Source organism: Streptopelia decaocto (assembly GCF_964273445.1).
Source record: "Streptopelia decaocto genome assembly, chromosome: 1".
Taxonomy (NCBI): Eukaryota; Metazoa; Chordata; class Aves; order Columbiformes; family Columbidae; genus Streptopelia; species Streptopelia decaocto.
Genome location: NC_138663.1, coordinates 22185607 through 22209655, shown reverse-complemented (window position 1 = coordinate 22209655; position 24049 = coordinate 22185607). Strand labels below are relative to the sequence as shown.

The window sequence follows — 24049 nt, the reverse complement described above, 5'->3', positions numbered from 1 at the left end:
CCTGGTAAAAATTCTGGAAAAGCTCTGTGGAATGATTGTGAGAGGAGCCCAATCCATTTGCTTTTCCAAGTCACAGTGCTTTAGTGGAGGAAGCAAACTTCAAACAGAGTAAACACCAGGCAGGAGTTTTGTACATAACAGTCTGCCACAGGAGACACGGAATCTGCAGCTGATGCATTCTGGTTCTGAGCTGGCAAATGATTAATTAACATTAAAAAGTTACATAGTGTGTTTTTGTGGGGGTCCTACAAGGAACATCTTTTGCATTTCAAGTACAAGTAAGCCAAAATATCTTTAAATAATATCAAAGAACAGTGTGGTCACTGCAGTATTTAATGTTGCTTTTCTTCGCTTACCTTCATGCAAACACAGATTGAGCCAAAAACTGGACCACTAAGTGGTGGAATTCTTTTGACCATAATGGGATCTAATTTGGGAATAAAATCAGAAGATGTAAAAAGTATAATAGTGGCAGACACGGAATGTCTTTTCAGAGAGGAATTCTACTCTGTTTCCACAAGGTAAGTGCTGGATATTTTTCACAAAGTTTTAGAAGGAAAAAGGAATTTCTGTGCATTTCCAAAAGAAGATTATATTCCTCAGGTTATAAAATATTATCAATAGAAGAAAGAACTAGTGTGATATACCTGCAATATTTCATAGTAACATGTCTGAGTCTTTATTTAAGATTCTAATACAGCAACAAGTTTACAATAGCATACAATCACCCTGCTTCTGATTGTTTGAATTTTTTTCCTTATTTGTTTGAAAAGCTTCCATAAACTTTTACTGCAGATATCTCAAGACTGTTTTTTGTTTTTAAATTAAATGCATCATAGGTGTTCATCTAATCATTAAAATCTTCGCTCAGTCTGAACCACAGTGCAGCCAAGCATACAAGATTTATGGGAAAATAGGCAAAGCAAGAGGAAGCTTAAATCTTTTTGATTTAGTCCAGCCACAGTTTCTTTCCTGGAGGCAGGGAGGGTGCGCAGAGCTTTGGTGTAGCTTTAGATGACTAAGTTTCATCACAGAGCCAACAAGTCCATGGGTGTCGAATTGCCTAAGCAGGTTGGTAGTTGTTTTGTAGATTACTTGTCACACTCTTAAGCAGTGCCAAAAATTAAAACTAAGTGCCTAAATTCTTCTAGGCATCTAGGTGTTTGCTACAGATTATATCAAGCATCTAATTTCAAGAAGGAAATACCCTTTTGATATCAGCTGATAAAAAGCAAAGCATAAATGTTCAGTAGTAATATTTAGAGTAATGACATATTTTAAGCAGTGTGATTTTTCTTTAATTCACTTTTGATATTTAAAGTTGCAGTTGAAACCTTGGCTTTCTTTCCTCTCAGTTAATTTAAAGTGTAATAGAGTAACTTTATGCTATTTCCATGTCATGTTTTGAAAACGATTTTGAAGATACCCAAGTGATTTTTTTTTTTTTGCTTTTGAAAAATGTTTAGTCAGTTTGTGGATCAGGTATTTAAAAGCTTCCCAGGCCCCTAGGACTTAGGAATGTATATATAGCTGTATATCTCTTACTGCTTCCCAAATCCATTGCTGTCACTCATGCATTTACATGTTCATCATCATCTACAAAATTCCCAACTCTTTTACAATCATCTTTTCCCACTCCCTATTTTCAGTGTTTGCAAAAGCTGCACTGAATTGCAGCATAGCCTTACAAGAATTTCCCCAGCCTCTTGGCTTTTTCTAAAGCTTTTTGATATTTTTAAATACATGGAAAGGAGCCAGAACTGAGATGACTGGTTCCTTGTATCATAGCAACATTACTGGTTTTCTAAGATTTGCCAGTGTGGTAATGGGTGAGAACAAATGCCACTTGCATAATGTCATTTATCAGTTTTGAAGGATGTTCTCCATTAGAGAAGCCTTGAAAAAAAACTTATTCAAAATCTCCAAATAGGTATCTATAAGTTTCTGTCTTTATCTGCCTCCATTCTATTGTTTTATTATTACCTTCTTTTATTTAATTGAATAGTTTAAAAAAGAAAAAAGTGCCTAGTCTTGCTTCCCAATCTTTCTGCAGTAAAAAGCCAGGCACTTTTAGGAGACAGTTGTTCCCATGGGCAGGAGAGCAGCGAGATTTAAGGCACTTAAGGCTGCTTTCTGGCTCTGCGGTGATTTAATTGTTGGCCTTGGAGAAGTCTGTTCTCATTCTTTGTAGTTTTCCATTTGTAAGGTGGGGGAAGGGAGGCAATGCCAACGCTGGGGAGGGGAGGGAACTTTTCTCAATTAAAATCCCTGCTGACCACGTTATGGCATTCCTGCCACACACACCCCCTGGCCCCGGCCCCCCACTGCTTTCCCTGGCTTGACATATGGTAGAAATTCCTCCAAAGGCACCATTTCCTGTTTCTGCCTGACAAGAAGATACAACTTCCCAGAATACAGTAGAGAGATGATGAGGAACAGACTCAGGCAGCCATACACATGCCAGGACATGCAAGAATTTAGAGAATTTTGTCCATTTGCCAGTAGCCAGGCAGAAAAGTCTGGAGTCATCTGCACCTTTTATTATAGGTCACAATTTAAGTACATTATACCCAGTAATTTGGGGGGGTTGTGTTGTGGGTTTTTTCCTATTTGAGTCTTTTTTTTTTTTAAGCAGTGGTGCACTGCTTAAGGAAGAATAGCAATAATCCCGGAGAGAAAGAGCGACAGAAATGAGCAGCGATCCTCAGGGTGTGTCCTATATGAAACTGTCTGCCTGCGCAGGCTGCAAACATTATATACCTCCTTATCTGACTGTATTATCAGCTCCCCATTAAGCATTTGTCCCAGTTTTCGAGTGTGCTGAATCCTTATTGCATTTTCATGCTTATATTCTATGGATCACCTGTCTGAAATAAAAATGTAACCATCCCAGCTACCACTCAGCAACAGCATTAGTTAAGGCAGTGTTTTCTTGGCCGGTGTTACTTGACCTCTGATTTTGCATGTGTTATCTGAGGATTTATTTTCAGAGAACAGTAATTCTAAAGGGATTTTGACTGTAGGTGTGAAAATACTGTGGTTTAAAATTGAAAGACAGCAGGATACACAACAAAAGTATCAGCAGCTAAAACACACAAAGTGATAAGATGGCTGACGGTCTCATTCTTACACCAAGGGGGGAGTTCTTTGTTTTTTTAACATCACATGGTCCAGTGAAAACCTTGTGTAGGTTTGGAGAGGTTCATCTCTGACTTCTTGGCTGAATTCGAGTCTCATATAGAAGGCACCTCTGTGAACAGACTGCTGAAGTAGCTGCTGTGTACAGTACCCAGGTTTCAGTTTTGTCTACCTTTAAATAGAAGAGTCAACTCTTCTTGGGTGTTTTTGCTGGGAATCTGAGGCAGCATTCAAGTATCTCGTGTAGGATGACGTGAAGTTAGTGCTTTTGCTGGCAGTGTGTGTGGTAGCTCACATACATTACATTGCTGTTGCAGCTGTTACTTCTCACAGATAAACTTACATTCTTTCTTGCTAGGATTGTATGTCAGGTTGGACCAATGAATGAACCCAAACAAGGTCAAATTGAAGTTAACATCAACGGAAAATTGGGTAAATCACCCAGTGAAGTGCTGTTTACATACCAGGTAAGTGCATTTTTTTCAGAGACCTGTTTTATACCTTGCCCATGGTTTAAGCTAGAAGTTCACCTGTTAAGCACAGAGTTGCTTGTGTTTGCCTTACAAACTTTGTTTCTTCAATAGCACTGTCATTCAAGTATATTAGAAAACACTTAACTTGAGCATTTCTTTATACAAAGGGTGTACCAAAAATCTATTCTGATCAATAGATCTAGAGTCTCAAAAGAGGATGATGTTGTTTGCACTTCTAGTTAAAAAGATGTGGTAGAAAAGAAACCGTAATAAGTTTATGGAGTAGTGACATATTATCTCTTAAGTGCCACTATTGAATAAAAAAGTATCAGCACTGCAGAAATTAGGTATTCTTTAGATGCACTGTTGGTGCGCTATTTTAATCACAGCGTTTAGTCTAGCCAATGTTCTTCATTATGAGAATGGATGCAGAGCAGCTGAAGAATAAGTAATGAAGGTACATTAATTTTTTAATAATTTATTTCATTCAAAAATACAGCATGCAGAGCCACAGACAGCATAATGTGTGTTCATATTACTCATGTGCTTTGTTTTCAGTGTCACTACGAAGGAGAATTTCATTTGTGTCTGAATTGCTTTACCCTAAATGTTTCTCTAGATTATAGCTGGTGTAGCCTGTGATTTTAGCAGCAAGTAGTTTTATCTGTATCTATGAAGTCTTCAAAATTTATAAGAGCCTGTGATAGTTAAGACATTTAAATAATCCCTGTCCTCATATTGATATTTAAAATTACACCTATAAACTGTAGCTCTATAAAACATAAAGAGCTTTTATCTTCTCTCTTATTTAAACTTCTGTCTCATTAATGCTTGGTATCTTGTGAGAAGGAAAAGAAAGGAGTCGGCAGTAAGCAGTGGAAAAACTCAGGAATGGCATTCAACTGAGAAGAGGATATTCCTGTTTTTGCAAAACAGGCTAGAAGCGTTTTTGCCATAATTTCCAAAACACACCTTCTCTTCCTCTAAAAATATCTCTAAAAAAAAAAAAAACCACCACACATAAAACAAAACAAAACAAAACAAAAACCCAAACAACACCCTTTTTTGCTTGAAAATGTCTCTGTTCCTTTGTGGAAATGTAGCTTATAATTAAGTCTCTCTCCACTGATCTCAGTCATCCTTACCAGAAAACAACAACATAATCTCCTGTGTTGATGTGTTTGTGGTCTCTAGGACAGAGGCTATGGCACTAAACCCTACATGAGATGAGGTTTTGACATGAGTCTGTTTTGTTGGGTATGTTTTACACCAGTTCTCCTGTGCTTCTCCTGTGTGTAAAGATTCTGCCACGGTTTGCATGAATACCACATGAAGAAGTTATGGGGTGTGCTGAAATGTGATCTGAAGCCCCCGTGTAGGCTTCAGAGCCTTTCTGTGAACTTGTTCTGGTGCGATTTCCTGCTCAGCCCATCTGTGAGGCAAGATACGCAGCCGCTGATTTTGGCTGCTCAAGGGAAAGATTGGTGATCACCCGTCAGTGAGGCATGGGGAGAAGCCACTGTCCACAGGACTCATCCAGGAGGACATTCTTCCTGCAAGCCCAAGACTTTCTCTGGGCTGATCTCTGCCTGCAGGTTACTGAAACATCAGATACCTAATTTAACTGCTGATAAAGAGCATTTTTATTTGCTGCAAAAATCTTTCCATTTGGACCCTATTTGCAAATTGCAAAGCAAAGGCAAGTAATACAGTTCATGCCTTAGAACTGGTGAAATTGGTTTCTATTTTCATTTGTCTTTCTTCCATGAGAAAATGAAGCCAGCTGTGGACTGCAATAGGATTAAAGTCAGTACAGGGGTGTCGCATTCACATGCACCTCTACAAGTGAGACACGAGCACTCTTGGCGTGAGAACAGACGATCAGAGCAGACAGTTGCCTCAGTTCATGTTGTCTTAAAAGCTACAGTCTTGTTTCACTGCTGTTTTCAGGCAGTTCTTTGGTGAATTCTTTCAGCAGACATGCAAAATCTGTGCTTTGTTTAAAACCTCTTCTATTCAGTATATACAAAGGAAAGAAAATACTCTTCTTTTCAAGAGCCTTCCTAAAATAAATTTTCTATTATATATTTCCCCCTTTATTTGGCACATTGTCTGGCTACCCTCCTGCTGGTAATTATCACTGGTTTTACTATGTGCTCCGATCACCCGAAGCACAATAGCTTCAGCTTTAGCAGGGACCACTCTGAACACGGTGTGCAGCGGCACAGGGCAGATGTGGGCAGGCAGCGCACAAGGAGACAATGCGGCCGCTCAGCCCCATTGGTCTGCATAGACCGGAGGTGTTACCATACTCCCACAGGCTCAGCCTTGCACATATGACTAGTGTCTACCACCAAAAGCACATAGTCATCAAGTAGATTAGATATAAGGAAGAAGTTTTTTTAATGATGAAGGTGGTGACACACCAGAACAGGTTGCCCCAGGAAGTTGTGGCTGCACCATTATTTGAAGCATTCAAGGTCAGGTTGGATGGGGCTTTGAGCAACCTGATCTAGTGAAAGATGTCCCTGTCAATGGCAGGGAGGGTTGGACTAGATGATCTTTGAAAGGTCCCTTCCAACCCAAACCATTCTATGATTCTGTAAGTACTACTACATTTGGCTCTTTTTGATACCTAGTCTGAACAATGAGATGCATTTTTAAAGCTGGATTGATGAGGATCAATACTTGGCACAACCTGGGGCTCAGAGCCATGCCTCTGCCCCTTCTGCCAGCACAGGGTATTTCTGAGCTGAAGAACACGTAAGATCTCCATTAAATGGGCCAAAAATCCAGCTAAAAGGGAAGCCATGGTTTCAATTTAAAATTATTTCTGAACTAAAATGCCCTGTTCCACAAGAGTCTGTGCTGTGCAGCGAACACCTCATCTGTATTTCCTGTGTAACAGGGAAAGAAAGTTCCATTTCTCCCTACCCGTCACAATTTCTCTGTCTAACCTGAGTGCTGTTCAAGCCCAGCCATTCCAGCAAAATTAAATTCTGATAGCCCAGTCCTCCTCTACTGACATTTCTGTTTTTTCACTGTAAGCATGATCAGGCAATAACCATTCTCCTGTTTAGTGAAACAGAAATGAATTGATGCTAAATTTTAATATCTAGCTATGTGGTACATCTGGAGCACTGAGAGCTTGGCTGGTCTCTAAGCAGGTGGAGCAGTAATGCAGCTGAAGGCCACTCCCCCTTTTTCGTTTGTTGTTAATTTTATCTGATCTGCTTGTTACTATAGCAGTGAGAAGTCATATCAAAGGAAGGAGTTAAGCCTTTCCTAGGTATATGGCCCAGATTTGCTGATCCCATACAAGCGTGATTCCTTTCTCAGAATACCTCATCTTCAGACTCCAGCCACCAGAACCAGAACTTGGAGCTTGTTCTGGCATCTTCCAGAGTCTGTTTGCAAGAGCAATTATGTGAGTTTTAGGCTGTGAAGGTTAAAAAGATTATATGGTTTCAAAAGCTCAAATAAATGATGGTGAAAATTAGAGGTAGAACTTTGCAAAAGTGTAATATATTTCTGAGGTGCTGAAGGCAGTTTAGGGACTGGCTTGGAAATAATGTCTTTTAGTAAATCAAGAAGTCTGTTTACCTAAACAAGATGAGTAACCAAGAAGAGGAAGAATGGGAGATAAATTGGAGTCTGATCCAAAACCAAGCATGAATATGACTATTCACCATACTAGAAGTCTGAATGTGAACATGAACAGCACAGTTACATTTAACACAGTGCACTCTTCACCTCAATCTACTCCTAGCTTGGCAGTTTCCTCTTACCTCCATCCTCTGCTTTCCTTATTGATGTTTAATGCAATGGCTCTGGGAGCTCTCACCAGTGCAGTGCCATTTGTGCCATAAGGCTTTTGTGTAGGGTTTTAGCTCACTCCTTGATTTTTCTCTGAGTCTTTACCTCAAGACATGCATTTTATACTGTAGTTGGAGGCTTTGAGCGGGTTTTTGCAGTGGGGTATGTATGACATGCTTGCTGCCACTATGATTGATGGTGATAAACCACACATCTGCAGCAGTCTGGAATTGTTTCCAGATGATCGTATATTATTCTTGAGTCCTGGAGCACATCTTGTCTGTGTGTGAGCCTGCGCAGGGGCCAGGAGAACTTCTGGGTAGCTGCGAGTTTTAGAGAAGTTGTCTCTTCCTCATGTGGATATTATTGGACTTAATTCTCTGTCATCTGAGCTATGCACTTAAGTCCATGTCCCAGCATCCAGTGCTTGTGGTTCTGCTTGAAAGCTGCCAGTGAACATTGGCTGTATGGTAATGCAGACTTTCCAGTCATGCATGCTTCCATTTCTCCATCTAACCTGTCAGCAAAGCTCTGTGGTCTTTTCAGAAAATCATGTGGTGTCTGCCTCACGATAAAAAGATGCTGCCTGCAGTCCAAAAAATTAGTTGTTTAAAATACCAACCCTTTGCATAAGCATCCCATCCACAGCCGACAAGCACACAGCGTGCACTGCCAGGTAGGTGCTCTGCCTGGGCACCTGGAGTGGCTGGAGTGTTTGATCAGCTCACACGGCCTAAGGTTTGGACAAAGCAGCCCCAGAAGTGGAGGACTCAGCGCGCTTCTCCACTGTTGCAGAAATAACCCAGGAACCGAAGCCTGGTTTGTGTTGTGGAGGCCAAGAGGAGGCGAGCTGGTGGGTCAGGTCAGCCACTGCGGCGAACACCAGGCTGCCAAGAGCGCGCAATGGAAATTCTCTGGTTGAATATCCTGTGAGTGGGTGGCTTGTCTGAAGAAACAAGAAGCAGGCTCCCTTGAGTCTGAGAAAGGAGGGAAGTAGAGGGGGAAAGAGCGGTTTCTAATGACTTGCATGCCCTGTTCAGAAGCTTAATTTAGCTCCTGTGGTTACCTTTATAGTCCATGAAATGACATTTTGACCTCCAGGAAGGTGGCTGGTGTCTACAGTACTTATGCCTTTAATGCCTTTAATTTGTGTGTGTGTTATATACAAGGGTTGGCAGAATAATTTGGCTTTCAGTGTGCGGCAGATAATTTTGGTAAAAAAAATCAGTTGTTCTACAGACCTGCTTCAAGACCCAGAACTTACTACGGCTGGGGAGAGGATGAGGAAGGGGAAAGGCTACTTGTGGAGGCAAGATAAATGCAGAGCAATAATATGCTCCATACATTTGTGAAAATCTTATCCACATGTGTGTGCACTATCATCAGGTCCTTGACACAGCATCCCTGTGCTCTGCTGGTGTGGAAGCACAAGAGCCCATTCCTACTTGTGAAGATGTGCACTTGGATCAAAGGCAAACCCCCAGCCGGAGGTTCCTGCCTACAGGAGCTGGCAGAGGGGAGCTTAGGTGGCTTTGCCATTTGCTGCCCATCATGTCCATTTGAACATATGCATCTGTTGCTGCTTCCCCTTGTGCTGCAGCTGGCATCTCTCACAGCATCAAGAGGATATACTCTGCCACCATCCTCTTTTCCCTCGCCAGTTGTCTCTCTGCTTGTGGTCTGGCACAGTTGTGTTTTCTCCAGCATCCCCCTCTGAAGCACAGTCTTCATGCCAAGGTTTCCTTGCATCTCCATTAGGCTTCCCTCCTCTGCTGCCTTCCAGCTGTTCCTGAATTTCCAGCCCCTTTTTGTGATCCACCAGTAGCCTCTTTGGTGGCTGGTTGTTTCTCTGTTTGATATTCTGCATTAGTGAAGGTTAAAGGATAACCACTTTTATCTCTGTGGTGTAGTTCTTGGGCTAGAAACTGCCTGCCACAGATTAATATTATAGCAGATAGTATCCCTAGTTACAGAGTCATGCTCAGGAATATAAAATGTTGAGGATGTGCTTGGTGACAGATGAGTGGAGAAGTAGAGAAATGGAAAAAGATGACACACAGAACCTGGGAGATGCACCACAGGAGCACACTCCTGCTGTTCTTGAGTGCTGTGCGAGGAACCAGAAGTGAGTTGGCTGGACATGACAGTGTAAATCAGGAAAGCTGCAAAGCAAATAAACTGAGCGAAAAAGAACATGAATCAGCCTGGCAGATCAGATCCCAAATGCAAGCTGGGTGAGTGAAAAACAGGCTGGGGGAATGGTTCTCTTTGCACCTGCGTATCTTTAATGGGAAAATTGCAATGAAGCTGGATAAAAAAGGGGAATAGCAGTAACCCCTCTGTCAGCCAGGTAAAAGCTGTGCTTTGATTTGCCATCAGCAGACCAGAGAGATCTAAAATGCTGCGAGCTCTTTGAAAGCATTTTCAGCCTGTAAAAAGGTATCTTTTTACCAAAATTGTAATCAGAAACCCAGAGAAATAAGAGATCGCCTTCCTAACTGTGCAAAAAGGCTAACTGCAAGTCATAAAATATTAAAGATTAAAAAGTTCATTCTAGATTAATAAACGGGGTGAAAAAATATAAGAGCTGAAATGTGAATTCTCAGAGGGTCTGCAGTAGCTGTGCAAGAGCAGCAGTCGTACATTGCTAATAAGTAAGTTCGTGTTTAAATGTGATTATAAGTGGAACAGACGTGGAGATAATTTGCCCTCTAGCACATAGAAAGCATGAAACTACAATGAAAAATATATCAGCATTTCTGTGAACAGATTTGTAAGTAGGAGGTAAAGGATGCAAACAGAGCAACCAAAGGAAGGACTTCTGGCTGTGATGGAGAAAGCAGGACACTGGACAATGGCCTGAGTGTGAAGTCATATACATACCTGGGCCAGTGCAAGCTGGGTTTGCCAGTATTTTTTTTCCAGTACCTCTGTGCTGAAAAGCACAGAGCACCTCAGACAACATACTGTTGCAAGACTATGACATTACTGGGAGGCGAAAACAAAAAATACAGTTTGTGAAGCTCACATTAGTCCCTGATGCACAGATAAGGCAGTGGCACACAGGAACACAAATGCCATGTAAGGGAATTCATTAGTATTACAAAGAGAATAAATGAATTTGCTACCAAACGAACTAGCGCTATTTGAACATTACGTACCCATAAGCAGTGCACAAGGACTTAGAAATTGTCACTGTCTCACTGTTTCAAATTTCAAATTATTTTTCAGGATAAACCATGCAGTAGGGAGCAAGATACACCTGTTGACAAGTTGGACTAGATGATCGTTGTAGGTCCCTTCCAACTGAACTTTTTTATTTTATGCTCTGGTATGTTGTGCTGTGCTAAATAGCATAGCTGTGGATGTGCATGTGTTTTACCAAAACGGCAAATCCACTTCCTACGTGACATGAGCATGAAAACATAAGGTGGTGGAGAGTTCCAGTGGTGGGAAGTTCCTCCCTTGAGAAATGACTTACCAGACTCAACAGCAAATGGGCCACTGAACAACTGATAGATGTTGGAATAGGCTTTTTAAAAATTAGACTATCAAAAATCCCACATAATGAGGTAAGCTGTTATTGCAGAAAAGATTTAGGCTCAAACACCAAACTACCTGGAAGACACAAACAATATTTCCCTGGTGACAAAAGGAGAAGCACAGAGCACTTAAACCTGAAAGAACATTCCTCTATTCCAAGCAAAATAGGAAAAAGACTGAAATATGTATGAATTACGATCTTCTACACTACAAGGAATTATAAAACTAGGGTTAAATTAGTGTTTGCAGGGTTGTTTAAATTTTACTGTGTTCATGAGAAACGAAGTCTCACCAAGTCCTCACAAGGGCTGACTTTTCCAGAAGAATTATTATAAGGCTGCCACAAATTCCGTATAGGACACATGAGCAAGTGTTCTGCTTAATGTTATAATTGCACCAAGCACTGCGATGTGATGTTACAGTGGAGCACTGCGATTTTATAGAAAGTGTGACAGTGAGCAAAGATCCCGAGGCGCAGAGGGCTGAAAATGAAAGTGGAGTATTTATGTTGACAGCAGGTGTGCTTCTGATTCAGAGACTGAAATGAGAAAAGGGCAGAAGAAAGGAGAGAAGAAATCCGTGGGGGGATTTTGAAAAGGTGGCATCACTGATCTCGCAGCACTTGAGGTCCAAGGTTTATCAGTGCTGTTTGCAGTGGTTGAACATTCGGTATCGCTCGGGGTTGAGTCCAAATTAAAGGAGGTTGCCTCTTGGTAAAAGCAGCACTTTTATTATCCCTCAGACAAGGTGTGCAGTGAAGGGTTTACCCTTTGCCCTGCATTTTCCTCTGCAAGGAGAAGGAATATCATGCAGGGCTGTTGTAAGTAACACAGAGCTGCCTAAGATAAGGCTGTATGAGATAAGAGTAGACCTGGTAGCATCCAAGGGCCTGAACCTCTCTGTGCCACTGGTGAGTGCTGTGTCAGCTGTGGGAAGGGGCTACCTTCTCCTTCAGTAGCACGATTCTTGTTGAAGGCTTGTACCACCACTGATGGTACTTTTTCAGATTATCTTGGCATTCAGCAAAATATTGGAATCCTGCTGATCCTATCTCCCTAATTGCATTTTGAAAGGTGCTTTCTGGTTGAGAATTTAGGTGAACCATTTTTTTTTCCCTTTATTAATACTCCTAAGAAGACTACCAGGTGGGCCAATGTAGCTTTGCTTTTTGAGTCATCCATGAATACTTTAGAAGAGTACTAAAATTTGGCTGTAGCACGTAGGTTTTGCAATAAAATGGTTATTAAAATAGTTTAAATTCTTGATAATTTATTTTAAGTACTTTTTATTTCTAGCAGGTCCTTAAGAGGAAGGAAAAGGGGAAAAATATTAAACAGAAAATATCAAGTTAAAATTAATCAAATAATTTCCTTGACAGGTTTACGGTAACAAACTGTTACTATACAATGCTTTGTCTTAGCACTCATGCTGAAGAATTCCTCTGCACACAGAGCACAGTTCAGCTTCTCCTTATTAGATCATCTTTATGAGGCGTCCACATTATTTGGTCTCTGGAGAGCTCTTGGTATTTGCAAAATTACTTTAAATATGTTAAATAAGAATACTTTGAATTAAGCTGTTTTAAAACAGTCCTTTGAGGAGCTGCTGCAAGACCAGTGATTCAAGAGAAAATAAGGGTTAACCATAGCTATTCCATCCCTCCTGGGCTGCTGCCTGCTGTCAGTCCCAAAGTGGTTCTTGGCCTCCGCTTCCCATTCAGCCCGCAGTGAAGCTGAGATGTGCCGACCCCGCGGTGCGGCTGTGCCACGGCTGGGGTGAGGTGCAGGTGGCATATTCTCCCATCCGGTGTCACTGTGCTTTAGCTTCCAGCAGAGCTGGAGTCTTGCTAACTAAAAAACAATTTCTGGGGAAAACGGAACAGATATTTGTTTCACTTCCCTCTTGCTGCTGTGTTATTCAGAGATAACTTTGCTATTTGGTTACCTATATATTCCTGTTCACATGGAGGCAAATGTACGTTATCACTGAAAGCTCCCACACGTAAAATGGTACTGGATAGTCCTGCTTCAAGTTTGTGGCTCACTCAGTGTGTACTGGTTGTTCGCCCTGCTGTAGTTAGCCATCACATAGCCCAGCAGAACTTTAACGGGGCAAGTATTTTGTATTTACAGTAAAAAAGGAATACAGCTGTCTAGCAGAAGTTCTTAGCAAACTTCCATTCATTTTTTTATGCTGAGGTTACAGAGAGCAGCAGTGTGTTATGATTCAGAAACCTTTTCTTGTTCCTTTCCTTCCTAAGTTTCTGCTTAAAGGCTTGACTTTAAGTGGTTTCTTGTGCCTTTCCTTTTACATCTGTCCTTAGAGCCTAGGCTTTCAGTAGAGGCAATATTTAGGGAAAAGGCTGCGAGTTTTAACAATTTTTTGTGAGGTTCAGGGATAACTAATTTGCCCATGCTGATTCTTTGGTGGTTCTTGGGGTGTGTTTTCTCCTGAAAGCTGTCCCAGGCATGTGATGCAGCTAATCATTGCTGTGGATTTTTGCTGCAGATGACAGTGGTCCAATATGCGTAACAATCTATAGCAATTAAAATGTAATTTGAAGTCAATAAATGGTATGGTTTTCTGTCCATGTTCTGCGGTTACCTTACAATGTTTTGTACATTTTTATAAGCAGTTTATTGCTGTGTATTTTATATAAAATTTTGATCGTAATTTTTTCAGCAAAAAAAAGTGTTCCAGAAAAGCACAAATGAGACTTTCTCTGAGGCACATATCTGGACTCAAGCTAAATTAAACTTTAAGTGTGATTTTTAAAATTTACCCCTTCAAACTTTTTATTTACCCTCACATGCTTTATTTCAATTTAGCTTAAATCAGCAAGCAATTAAATCCAAAGAACAGTGTTCACAAAGAGGGTTGTATAGACCTAAGAGAGCAAGTTTTAGTCAATTCCGTTATATTGAATCAAGGCTCCTTTTTGCTTAAGAGATGCTTAAATCTGAATGTGAGTCACTTCCCCACATAAAATCTTGTAACCTGAATGATATATTAAATTAAAAAGAAATCAAAGGTTAGCATGTGAGAGCAGTCATATGCTGCAACAATGTACATCTTGAGGAGTGAAGGGTTTACAAACAGTCTTCTCTCAGGGAAGAAAAGCAATTGACACCCAATTAGTGTTAAAGCATATTCCTAAAGCTCAATGACTTGAGAGCAAATTACAGTTGTCATTGTGGATTTGTGAAGTGTGCTGAACCATGATGCATTTGTTCAGAAGGAAGTTGCTCAGACATGAAAGTATAAAACAAGCACAGCAAGTCTGAGTTCTCTGTGTTCCTATAGTATCTGTGCTTCCATAAAGCAAATTTGTAAAGTAACCGTGAGGTCCCTGGGATGCATTTTTGTGGATTCCTGCTGCTTGTTAAAAACCTGTTGATGGCTCACTAAGCTTTGAACCAAACTGTGGTACATCGGCCCCCCTCCTCCCCGCCATTTGTGGGCCCCGGGGTTTGTAGCTGTAAGCTGACACAGAGATGGCAAATCTGTGCCTGAGCAAAACAACACAGGGGAAGGGTTTTGTTGCGTGACTAGTATAATGTGGGCTTGTTGCTCTCTTTCCGAGCAGGGCTTTTCCCCCTTAGAGTGGGGGATCAGTGTGATGATGATCAGGAAAACACTGATCAGTAAGGGAACTTTTCAAACTTCTTTGCTCTTGCTTTATTTGTATATGCTTTGTATGAAATAGCCCCAGACCTGGACTTTATTAGGTGGAGGAGAGCAGATGTCTTGTACAAATATACATGAGATTAGGAAATAAGTTTATTGCTTATTTGACTCATTTAAGGAAAGCTTGTGTTTGAATATGGATGAAGAAGCACAGTTATACATCAGTAAAGGCATTACCTACTCCCAGCCTCCCTAAGCTGTTGATCTGGTACACTTTAGCATGAGCAGGGACCTTTGTAGCAATGGCCCTGCCACACACTTGGACCTGGCACCCCCTCTGTGTGTGCCGGGTGGCCTGGGACCACCCCACTGCCTGGGACCACCCCACAAGTGGCGCGGGCCACGGCCTCTGTCCCGCACGGGGGCTGCGGCACATCCACAGGCACGGCCAGGCCGTGGGGTCGGCTGTAACCCCCCTCACGTGGTTTGCACAGCTCGGGACATCCTCTTGATTCAGCAGCTCCAGTGCTGTCCTGAATAAGGATGCTTTTCTCAACTAGAAGCAGGGACTACTTAGCGATGAAGTAATTAAATCACAATGTTCATGAAAAGCCCTCACTGTTAATTTACAGTATTTGTCATAGCTCCCGGAATACAATCACAGAAACAAAGACGGAATTGAGAACAAAAGGAGAGAACTTATTTGAGAAATTTAAATTTCCAACAAATTTCATAACAACTGGAAGCACATCTGCTTGTTTCAATTGATTTCAAGAAATCCCCTCTAAGTTTCTAGGTGCATAAAGAGAAGTTTAGCATTTTTGGATTTTCTTTCTTTGCAAGCTCATTGCTCAAGAAAAGGATAACAAGTTTACTGCATTTAAAAGCCTCATAGAGAAAGGCAATCTTAGTATTCTTTCTGTTCAGTACCAGTTTTGAAAACCTTGCTCTGTCTCTCCTGTAGCTGATCCAGAATGTAGAAAGGGCAAGGAAACCTGAAGGCAAAATCAGCCAGCCATAAGGAAGAGAGAACTCTTAAAATAAGTATGCAAACAAGAAAACCAATGGGAAGCTCTCATAAACTTAATGGCAGTTAACTCTACGTTGTGTAAATAGGGAATTTAAATTCATATAAAACCTTGTAAAATACAGTACAAGTACATTCACATCATCTGTTACTTCTTCCTTCAGCATGAATAATGAAAGATTTTGTTTTCGTTTAGGAGAACTGTCTGTCATTATTTTAATTTCACTGTTTTTTCAGATAGTAATATTAAACTTCAATTAGCCATTATAGCATTTAATGCTGGTGTAAATGTTGTTTTCATTTTCTTAATTAGTTTGACCATCTTCTCTCTGCAGGAACCCCATCCTTCTGGAATAAGACCTGAAAGCGGTCCCCAAGCGGGTGGAACCACACTTACCATCACTGGTACAAACCTGGCCACTGGTTCCAAGAGGGATGTTCGCGTTTCAGTTGGTAGCCAGCCTTGCAATGTGTACGTACCCTGAGCAGCCAACAGTGCAGCGCTGTATCCTAACAAAGCACAAACCTTTTCTGGCCTTTAGAAATTACACAAATCCATTGTCTGTCTCTCTGTGACTCATCCCATGCAATGGAGCTCTGCACGTAATGTTCAGACAGAAACCCTCCCAGATGCTCCAGCTGGAAGAAGCTGCAAAAACACAGAAGTGGAAGAACTCAGATATTAAAGAATTTGCCAGTTTTTACTTTCTCTGCTTGACTGGCTGCTCCAGATCTATCCATGCTTTCAGTCAGCATTTCCTCAGTGGTTACATATAAAATCTTGATCTTCTAGTGTCCCTTGTTTTCTAACTTCTTTTTTTTTCTTTATTAATTGGTACACTTCTCCACAAAAAAAAAAAAAAAAAAAAGGGAGTGACACAAAGCATGCTGACATCACATTGTTTTTGTGTTTGTTTTCATGTCCTGTACCTTTTTTAAAAACCCTAGGTGATCTGAAGTGTTGTCTCCTCTCATAACTACTCAGTGCCTAGCAAAAATAGAACGCTTTTTTGTTGCTTCTGGGACACTAGAGTAAAGAATTCGAATCACCACAATGTTAGTAATTGAAGACATTTCCTCTTCTTTTTCTGCTCCAATCTAGCACTGAATTTGGAGATGAGATCGTTTGCGTTACAGGACCTAATAGCAAGGTAGAAGCTGTTGAAGTCACGATGGACTATGGGGGCACGGCAATTAGTGTACCAGGGTTCTTTTCATACAGTGAGAATCCTACCGTCACCAAGTTCCTGCCAGTAAATAGCTTCAGCAGGTAATGAAATGTTTGTCGTAACTTCATTTGCTATTGGGTTAAAGTATGTGTAATTTATAATAAACCTGTTACATATACAATTGTATAGAACTCCATTCATGCACATATTTAGATATGTAGAATTTGTGAACTTTCTTAACCAAATATGATGTTTGAAAGTATTCTGTTTACCTCCAAACTTTAATCCCCACTTCAAAGCTAAATTCCCAAACCAGAAAAGGTAATGATCTTCTTTTAAATGAAGATGTCTTAAAGAAAGAGGTTTGAAGCATTTCAGGATGTCAGACAACATGATCTGTACCTTACTTACAAATCCTTATCCTGTGAGGATAGCCCATATAAAAGGTTTCAAATGAAAAGGTTTCTAACAGTTCTTCTGTTCAGCTTCTAATTAGTAAGCTGGAAACAGTGGATGGTTATGGCTTGTCACCTCTTTGTGTCCTGAGGAGAAAAAGACCAAAAAAAGTGTCTTTTTAGGAAATCTAGATCAGACTGCAACAGGGCTTTGAAAAGGTATGGTCCCTTCTGTGGTGGTACTCACACCCCAACTGGTAGCTGTTCCTTCTGGAAAAAAGCTCACCTAGGAGTAACTGTGAAATCAAAGAAATGTATGCCACTCGTATATATGTAGCAAAACAGCAAATTATCTGTATAGAGGTCCTTGTAGCATGCGTCTGGTTTTGAGAGTCATTCTGTGACCGATACAGGGACACACTTCTGACCTTCATTCACGTTCGTCTCTGCTGTTCCCTCATGTTCTGGTCTTTCTGCTTAGTGGGGTACAGTTGGCAGAGACAGATAGTGATGTTTCCACTTTCAGTAAAAAGAAAAGTAGCATCAAAACCTTACAAATAGGACACTAAATATAAAGCTGGCCGTGACTTCTCTTGGATAAATTTGGTACCTGTTTCCTCGAATATTGAGCAGTCACTTACGTAAAATAGGATTTGATTTTAATATTTGCTTTTGATTTTTGGTTTGGGTGGTTTTGGGGCCTGGACAGTTTTTTTGGTAGATCAATAGTGATTTACCCCAGAGGATTTAAGAGACTTCTTTTTTTTTTTTCCTCTATATAAACTAAAGCTTAATTTAATGGATTGCCTTGAGGATTGCTGTCCTTCTAAATCCCTGTTACTTCAATGACTTTAGTTACCACTGGCAACTTGCATCCCTTCTTATTATTATTTGAATGCATTATTTTTAAACATTGTGTTGCAAATGAAAGGGAATAGAGAAGTTGGGTCCCTACAGACCTGTGGAAAATACACTTTCACCTTTGTGTGTGTGTGGTAGGTGGAGGGGTTTTAAGAAAAACATTGGAGAAGTAAAGCACACAAAGACAGGCATCAGTGAAAAGCCACAAATACTGGCAAAGCAATTTGTACATCTTTATTCTGCTGGTTTAAAACAAGTTTGTAGTTGACATTGCTGCTTTTAAATGCTGTGGTCATCAACAGCTTTAACAGAAGCCACTTGTGTAGGATATCTAATTATCATATAGGCGTTAGGTAGCTGTTTCCAGTGGAATTAGTAGTGGTGCAGGATAAAACAGTCTACAGCTGTGGTAGTTTGTCAATGACTTGACTTCTTTTTTAATTCTGCCTTTCAGTGGAGGGAGAAATATTACAGTAACTGGAACTGGTTTTGAGCTCATCCAGAGTTTCTCGTTGGTGGTGTATGCAGAGCGTCCAGAAGCAGGGAAAATGAACCTCAAAAGGGTAATTTTCTTTCTTTCTTCTCAAAGGAATCACACTAGATGCAAAACATATAATCTATTCAAAAAATGCATTTAAGTTTGTCCACTGGGCTTGGAGTCAAATAAGGTTTGAACAGTTTTCTGTATCTATTCAGGGTTTCTATGGAAGAGCTGACTTCTGCTGTCTTGACTTACACTCACTTGTACCTTGCAGTCTTCTACTTTAAAATTATTTTAATTTAATATGGGTAAGGATAGAAGGATTAAGCTTCGAGTGGTAAACTGGATGTATTTCAGAATTTGAAAGTGTTTGTTTTTTCTTTATCTTTCTCCTTCTTCTACCCCTGCAAGCTTTGTCTGAAACAGGACCCAGACCCAGACAATGCTGAGTACTCAGCTTTGCACAGTCAGTGCCTTTTATTTTCTCACACCTTAGTGAACTGAGTTGTCTTTTCTTTCTTGCTTCATGCATATTCCACCTATAGTATGTTCACAAAAAGCTGAGAAAAATAAAGTTATAAAAAAAACCCAAATCCTTCTTTTATCTCATGTTAAGAACTGACATTGCCAGTAGTCTCCATTTCCCACTATACTGAATGAAGATCACAATTAATTGCAACAATTGAGGATTTAAAAGTGATCTTCCAATAAGAATGTTGTAAGACTTTTTCTCATGGTGGCTTTTCAATTTAAGACTGTCTTGTGATCCATAAAGACTTGGTAATATGCGTGTTTTGTATTATATACATGATTCAACTTTTAGAGTATGCTAACACCAGCTGAATTTGGGTCCATCAGAACCCTATCCTTAAAGAATTTGAAGAGGAAAACCGCCTATATTTCTTAGGCCATAATCTGCAAGTTGTAATTATCTTGATAACCTTAACTCCCAGGACAATCCTGAAGTCTATTTAGCATTCTCAACAGTGTTTATCAACATTTCTCAGCACCCTCCTTATCTATGCTTGGCATCTTCTCAGCACATTTGCTTAAGTCAGCATTATGTACAGCACCCATTCTTGGTTAAGACTAGAAACTTTTCTAATCTTTTGTTTTGCTTCCACTTACACGGCAATATCAGAAAAGTGGAGGAGAAGCTCTCAAATGGCATTTCTCAAAGGGAGAAACTGAGGTGGCAATAGAAATGTTGAAGTGTTGTTGGCTATAGTTCATGTTACTGAATGATTGAAGGACTTTCTAGGATAAAAACATCTGTGTAATTGGGCTTGGAAGACAGGTTGAATTGTTACCATGAGCAGTTGATTGACAATTGGTTAATTGATTGACAGTTGGTTAATTTTATTCCGAAATTTCACTTACTAATTGTACTGAATTTCAGCGAAGTATTTTACAGTGCCAGTAGGAGAGAATCTACCTGAGATACTTAATGGTACAGAAGATGATCTAGATTTAGAACTGCCATTTTAACCTCTTAATCTTGGAGCAATTTGATTATATCAGCTTAGTGTGGTCCAGGGCCATAGAATTTGGTGGCAATGGAAACTGGTTGTAGCCTAAGCTTTTTCTTCAGGCAGCTGCCAGAACATAATGAATCAACAAATTCCCATTAACAAATTAGTTTCATTTTATTTTTTGGAAAATACCTCATACTGTGTTATTTCTGCTGTATGGAGAGAATAAAATCCAGTGGGTTTATTTCTACAGTCTAAAGTTATCAGCAGTTATGTACAGGAATGAGTCAAACTATAAAATATACATGTTCTTCTTGTCTTGTTTCTTACAGTTTGATGGAAAGGATGTTACAAGACTCAATGAAACTACAGTGGTTTTTTCTTCCCCACCAATACTGGAAGACCCAGAAAACTATAACATTACCACTATTATCCTAATGGATCATTATAATTTGGTTGTAAAAAATGAAAGCCATTCCTTTGCCTATGTTGCAGACCCAACCTTTGAAAACTTCACAGATGGCATCAAAAAACAAGTCAACAAACTTATCAATGCAAAGGTAAACTTGTCAAGAGGTGATGGTTGCTCAGTTTGTCCTTGAAGCATATATGGCATTTTTCCTTCCTTGCTTGAACCCTTAACAGCTGTCAGGTACCATACCCAAAATGCTTGGCAGACTCCCTTACCTCTGCTAGATAATGAACATAGTCAGTTCCCCTTTTCTCCCCCCCCCCGCTTTTCAGAGGTAGTTGCTATCTTTTTAGCCATACATAGCGTTTCCCGGGGATGCCCTCTCCTGCTGGGCCTGACATTTGGGAATGCCGTCTGCCACAGAGCTCCCAAGGACTGGAGAGGACATCTCACACCAGGAAGGAGTGGAATTGCATAATTCCCAACCACTCGGCTCTTCTGTTCACTGCAGTGCAAATCACATCTGCTGCTAAAAGTGATCCAAATGGAAAGCTGCAACTTGGAACTTCTTGTCTCCCAAAACTTTGCAATGATGACTTAGCCTTGTATTTTCTGTCTAGGGCAGTAACCTGAACAAAGCCATGACAATAGACGAGGCCCAGGCTTTTGTGGGTGACGAGCCTTGCAACATAAAAACACTAACTGAAACGGACTTATATTGTGAGCCACCAGAAGTACAGCCTCAACCAAAGAAACGGCAGAAGAGAGATACCATCAATAACCTTCCTGAATTCATCGTAGGTTACCTTTTCAGTAGAATTTAATATCGTATGTCGGTGACATGGATACAGTGCTTCTTAATTGAAGTTATTTGTTCTGCAAAGTTGCTGTAGTACCATGAAGAAACTCCTTGCAGTTCTTTCTTCCCCCAGCTTCTGCCTGCTGTCTCGAAGATGTCACACATAAAGAGCAGTCCCAAGCTGCCAAATGCCTTCTACCTTCATTACAGAGGAATGTAAAATTGTAGCTAGACGGGCTGGGGATTTTTCTTCCTCTCTAAGCAAAATAAAATTGCTTCATGGAATAAAGTGCTAGTGACCTGAATTCAGTAGAAAGTATTCAAAAATGTTTCCTTTCTTGGGCAGTTTGAGCTAGAAATTCACTTAGTAAGAATAACTAAAAATTTAGAGCACAACTGAGAAGTGGAGCACTGTCCGTTTGCACTTTTTTAGATAAATGTCTGTGCTTACCTCATTAGGTGAAATTTGGACTCCGGGAATGGATCCTTGGAAGGGTGGAATATGATACACGTGTGAGTGACATCCCACTGCATCTTATTTTGCCACTGGTACTCATTCCTATGCTAGCAATCATCGCCATTTCTATCATGTGTTACAGGTAAGTTCCTTTAATTAGGTGTTTTTTCTGTCCTAAAGCTTTCAAAGTACTACCTGATTGTTTTCAGGTCAGTCTACAGAAATTATCTTAATCTTTTTTATGAGCCACCGAGTTAAAAAAGACAATTACAGCTGGAAATATGTATGAGCACCAGTTTATTCCTCTCACGCACACCAAATTCCTTGGTGTCAGTCAGCCCAGGTCCATCCTTTATACGTAAGCACAACAGTTGGTCCCAGGCTTGCCAGGTGCACAATTGCAGTCTGGGTTGCACACATACATTCTTGAAATGGCAGCTAAAGTGCCTTTTGTGAAGGAGATAACTTATTCTATATACATATCCATCAGTGTTTATGCTGCCTCAGTCAGCACTGTAGGTCTGAGCTGGATGGATTTGGCTAAGGGGTCATTTTGGCCTTTCCAGCTGAGGTAAGTGTTACCCACACACAAATTTCATGATTCATGGTGACATTCATGCTTCACAAAGGGCCAGAACAATGTCTGTATTTCACTTAAGACCTACTTAGCCCGATTTTAAGGTTAGTAATGAGGGCCTCACACTGTCCCTCAGGAGAAAGTGCATTTCACTCTTATGGTGCCTATCAGTGCAGCCGAGGCCGTGCTGACGTACATGCTGTACAGCACTGATGCGCTCATGGACCTCCTGCAACCTTCTCAGATCAGACCCAGACACACTCCTGGGTGGCTCAGCACCAGCACAGGACATGTTGCAAGTAATCCCTGTTCAGTACATACAAATCGAGCTTCTGTACTTAGTATGTGATTGATTGAAAGCATTTGTAACTGCTGCTTATGGGATTTTAAGTCACTGGCCCAAGTGTGCTTTGAAGCAGCAGACCCATGATGGTGGCAGGTTGATTTACATGGAACGAAGACTTGGTCCACTGTTGCTGTTCTTCTCCTCCACTTTCTTTCTGCTGCCAGTGTTTAAAAAGAAATACCAGGAAAATGTTCTCCAGTCCTTTGGCTTCCCACTCAGAGCTGTTGCAAAGTAATTTCTTTTGCAGTTTGTAACTTTTAAAAATCTTACCTCTATTCCATAAAGACGCAAGAGCCAACAAGCAGAACGCGAGTATGAAAAAATTAAATCACAACTTGAAGGCCTGGAGGAGAGTGTCAGAGACCGATGCAAGAAGGAATTCACAGGTATGACAGATATTTGCACACCTGTGGGTCCTCTTGAGCAATCAGAAGATGGGCTGGAGCAGTGGTGCTAGCTTGCTAAAACTGACTTCTGGGAGTAAATAATTAGATCTTTTAAGTCTTGATTACTGGCATTGACATACAGCAGATATTTTGTTATTGCATGTGAAAGCTGTAAATAAAATAAAACAGGGACCTGAGGGTATTAAAGAAAATTGATAGTTTTAGTCTAAAGGAATCACAGAGTTAACAACTGGGAAATAGAAACTAGTTGAGATTGAGGCTACAAGCCATTAATGTCAGCAGCCATTGATATGGGGGAAAGAATGTTTTATAGTGACTAATCATGCACTTAGTGTTTAACACAATGGCTGTATGTGCCCAGTATGCATATTAAAAACTGTTTTCAGAGCTGCAAAATTTATTTGCAGCAATCAGCATACAAAGGGATAATTTGGCAAGCTCGCTGCAAAGAAATAACATTTTGCCTTGTTTATCGTGGGAAAACCTTAAGCCTGATTTGAGAAGCTAGCTAATTGTTCTATGTAAATGTAGAGGCATCATCCCAGGGAAGGCAGCGGGAGGTGTGAAGGCTCAGCATTTCTACATGTTGAGCTACTCATTGTAATGCTTAAATTAGGCATCTGAGTGCAAACATTGCAAATATTGGCCTAAATGATTACCATGAAATGTCACCTCATTATCTGAATTATGCTTGCTGTTGGGTCATGTTAAAATAATCTCTACCAAAAAAACAAAACAAAACAAAATACATTTTTCTTTCTAAAGAGAAATAGATTTTTTCCATATTGACAGATGCTAAAATTTAGGAATGTATTTAACAGGAATTTCAGGTTAGAGAAGATTTGGGCCATGCTGGAAGCCACTCCCAGTCTTGTTTTTCTGGCATTTCTGGGACAGGGTGTTCTTTTCTCGTACCAGCTTGCTTTCTCTGGAAAACCAGCTCCTTCCAGGTTCTGGACACAAACCAGAAGTAGATGTTTGAATCAAGAACTATTCCCAAATGGGCTTGATTTCAAAATGCGTTTCGAACTATGAGGGCATCGATCAAA

General features: G+C 40.4%; 1 protein-coding gene across 4 annotated transcripts in view; it reads left to right on the top strand.

Moving 5' to 3' along the window:
* Positions 1-24049, top strand: part of PLXNB2 (plexin B2) — a 255250-nt gene that overhangs the window by 204044 nt on the left and 27157 nt on the right. For all 4 annotated transcript variants that reach the window (XM_082062717.1, XM_082062718.1, XM_082062716.1 and 1 more), the window contains 9 exons: positions 373-521; positions 3497-3605; positions 15960-16096; positions 16727-16894; positions 18504-18612; positions 20335-20562; positions 21035-21211; positions 21673-21812; positions 22879-22979. In XM_082062717.1, the coding sequence (XP_081918843.1) occupies positions 373-521; positions 3497-3605; positions 15960-16096; positions 16727-16894; positions 18504-18612; positions 20335-20562; positions 21035-21211; positions 21673-21812; positions 22879-22979 (1318 nt within the window). The remainder of the gene's footprint in view (positions 1-372; positions 522-3496; positions 3606-15959; positions 16097-16726; positions 16895-18503; positions 18613-20334; positions 20563-21034; positions 21212-21672; positions 21813-22878; positions 22980-24049) is intronic.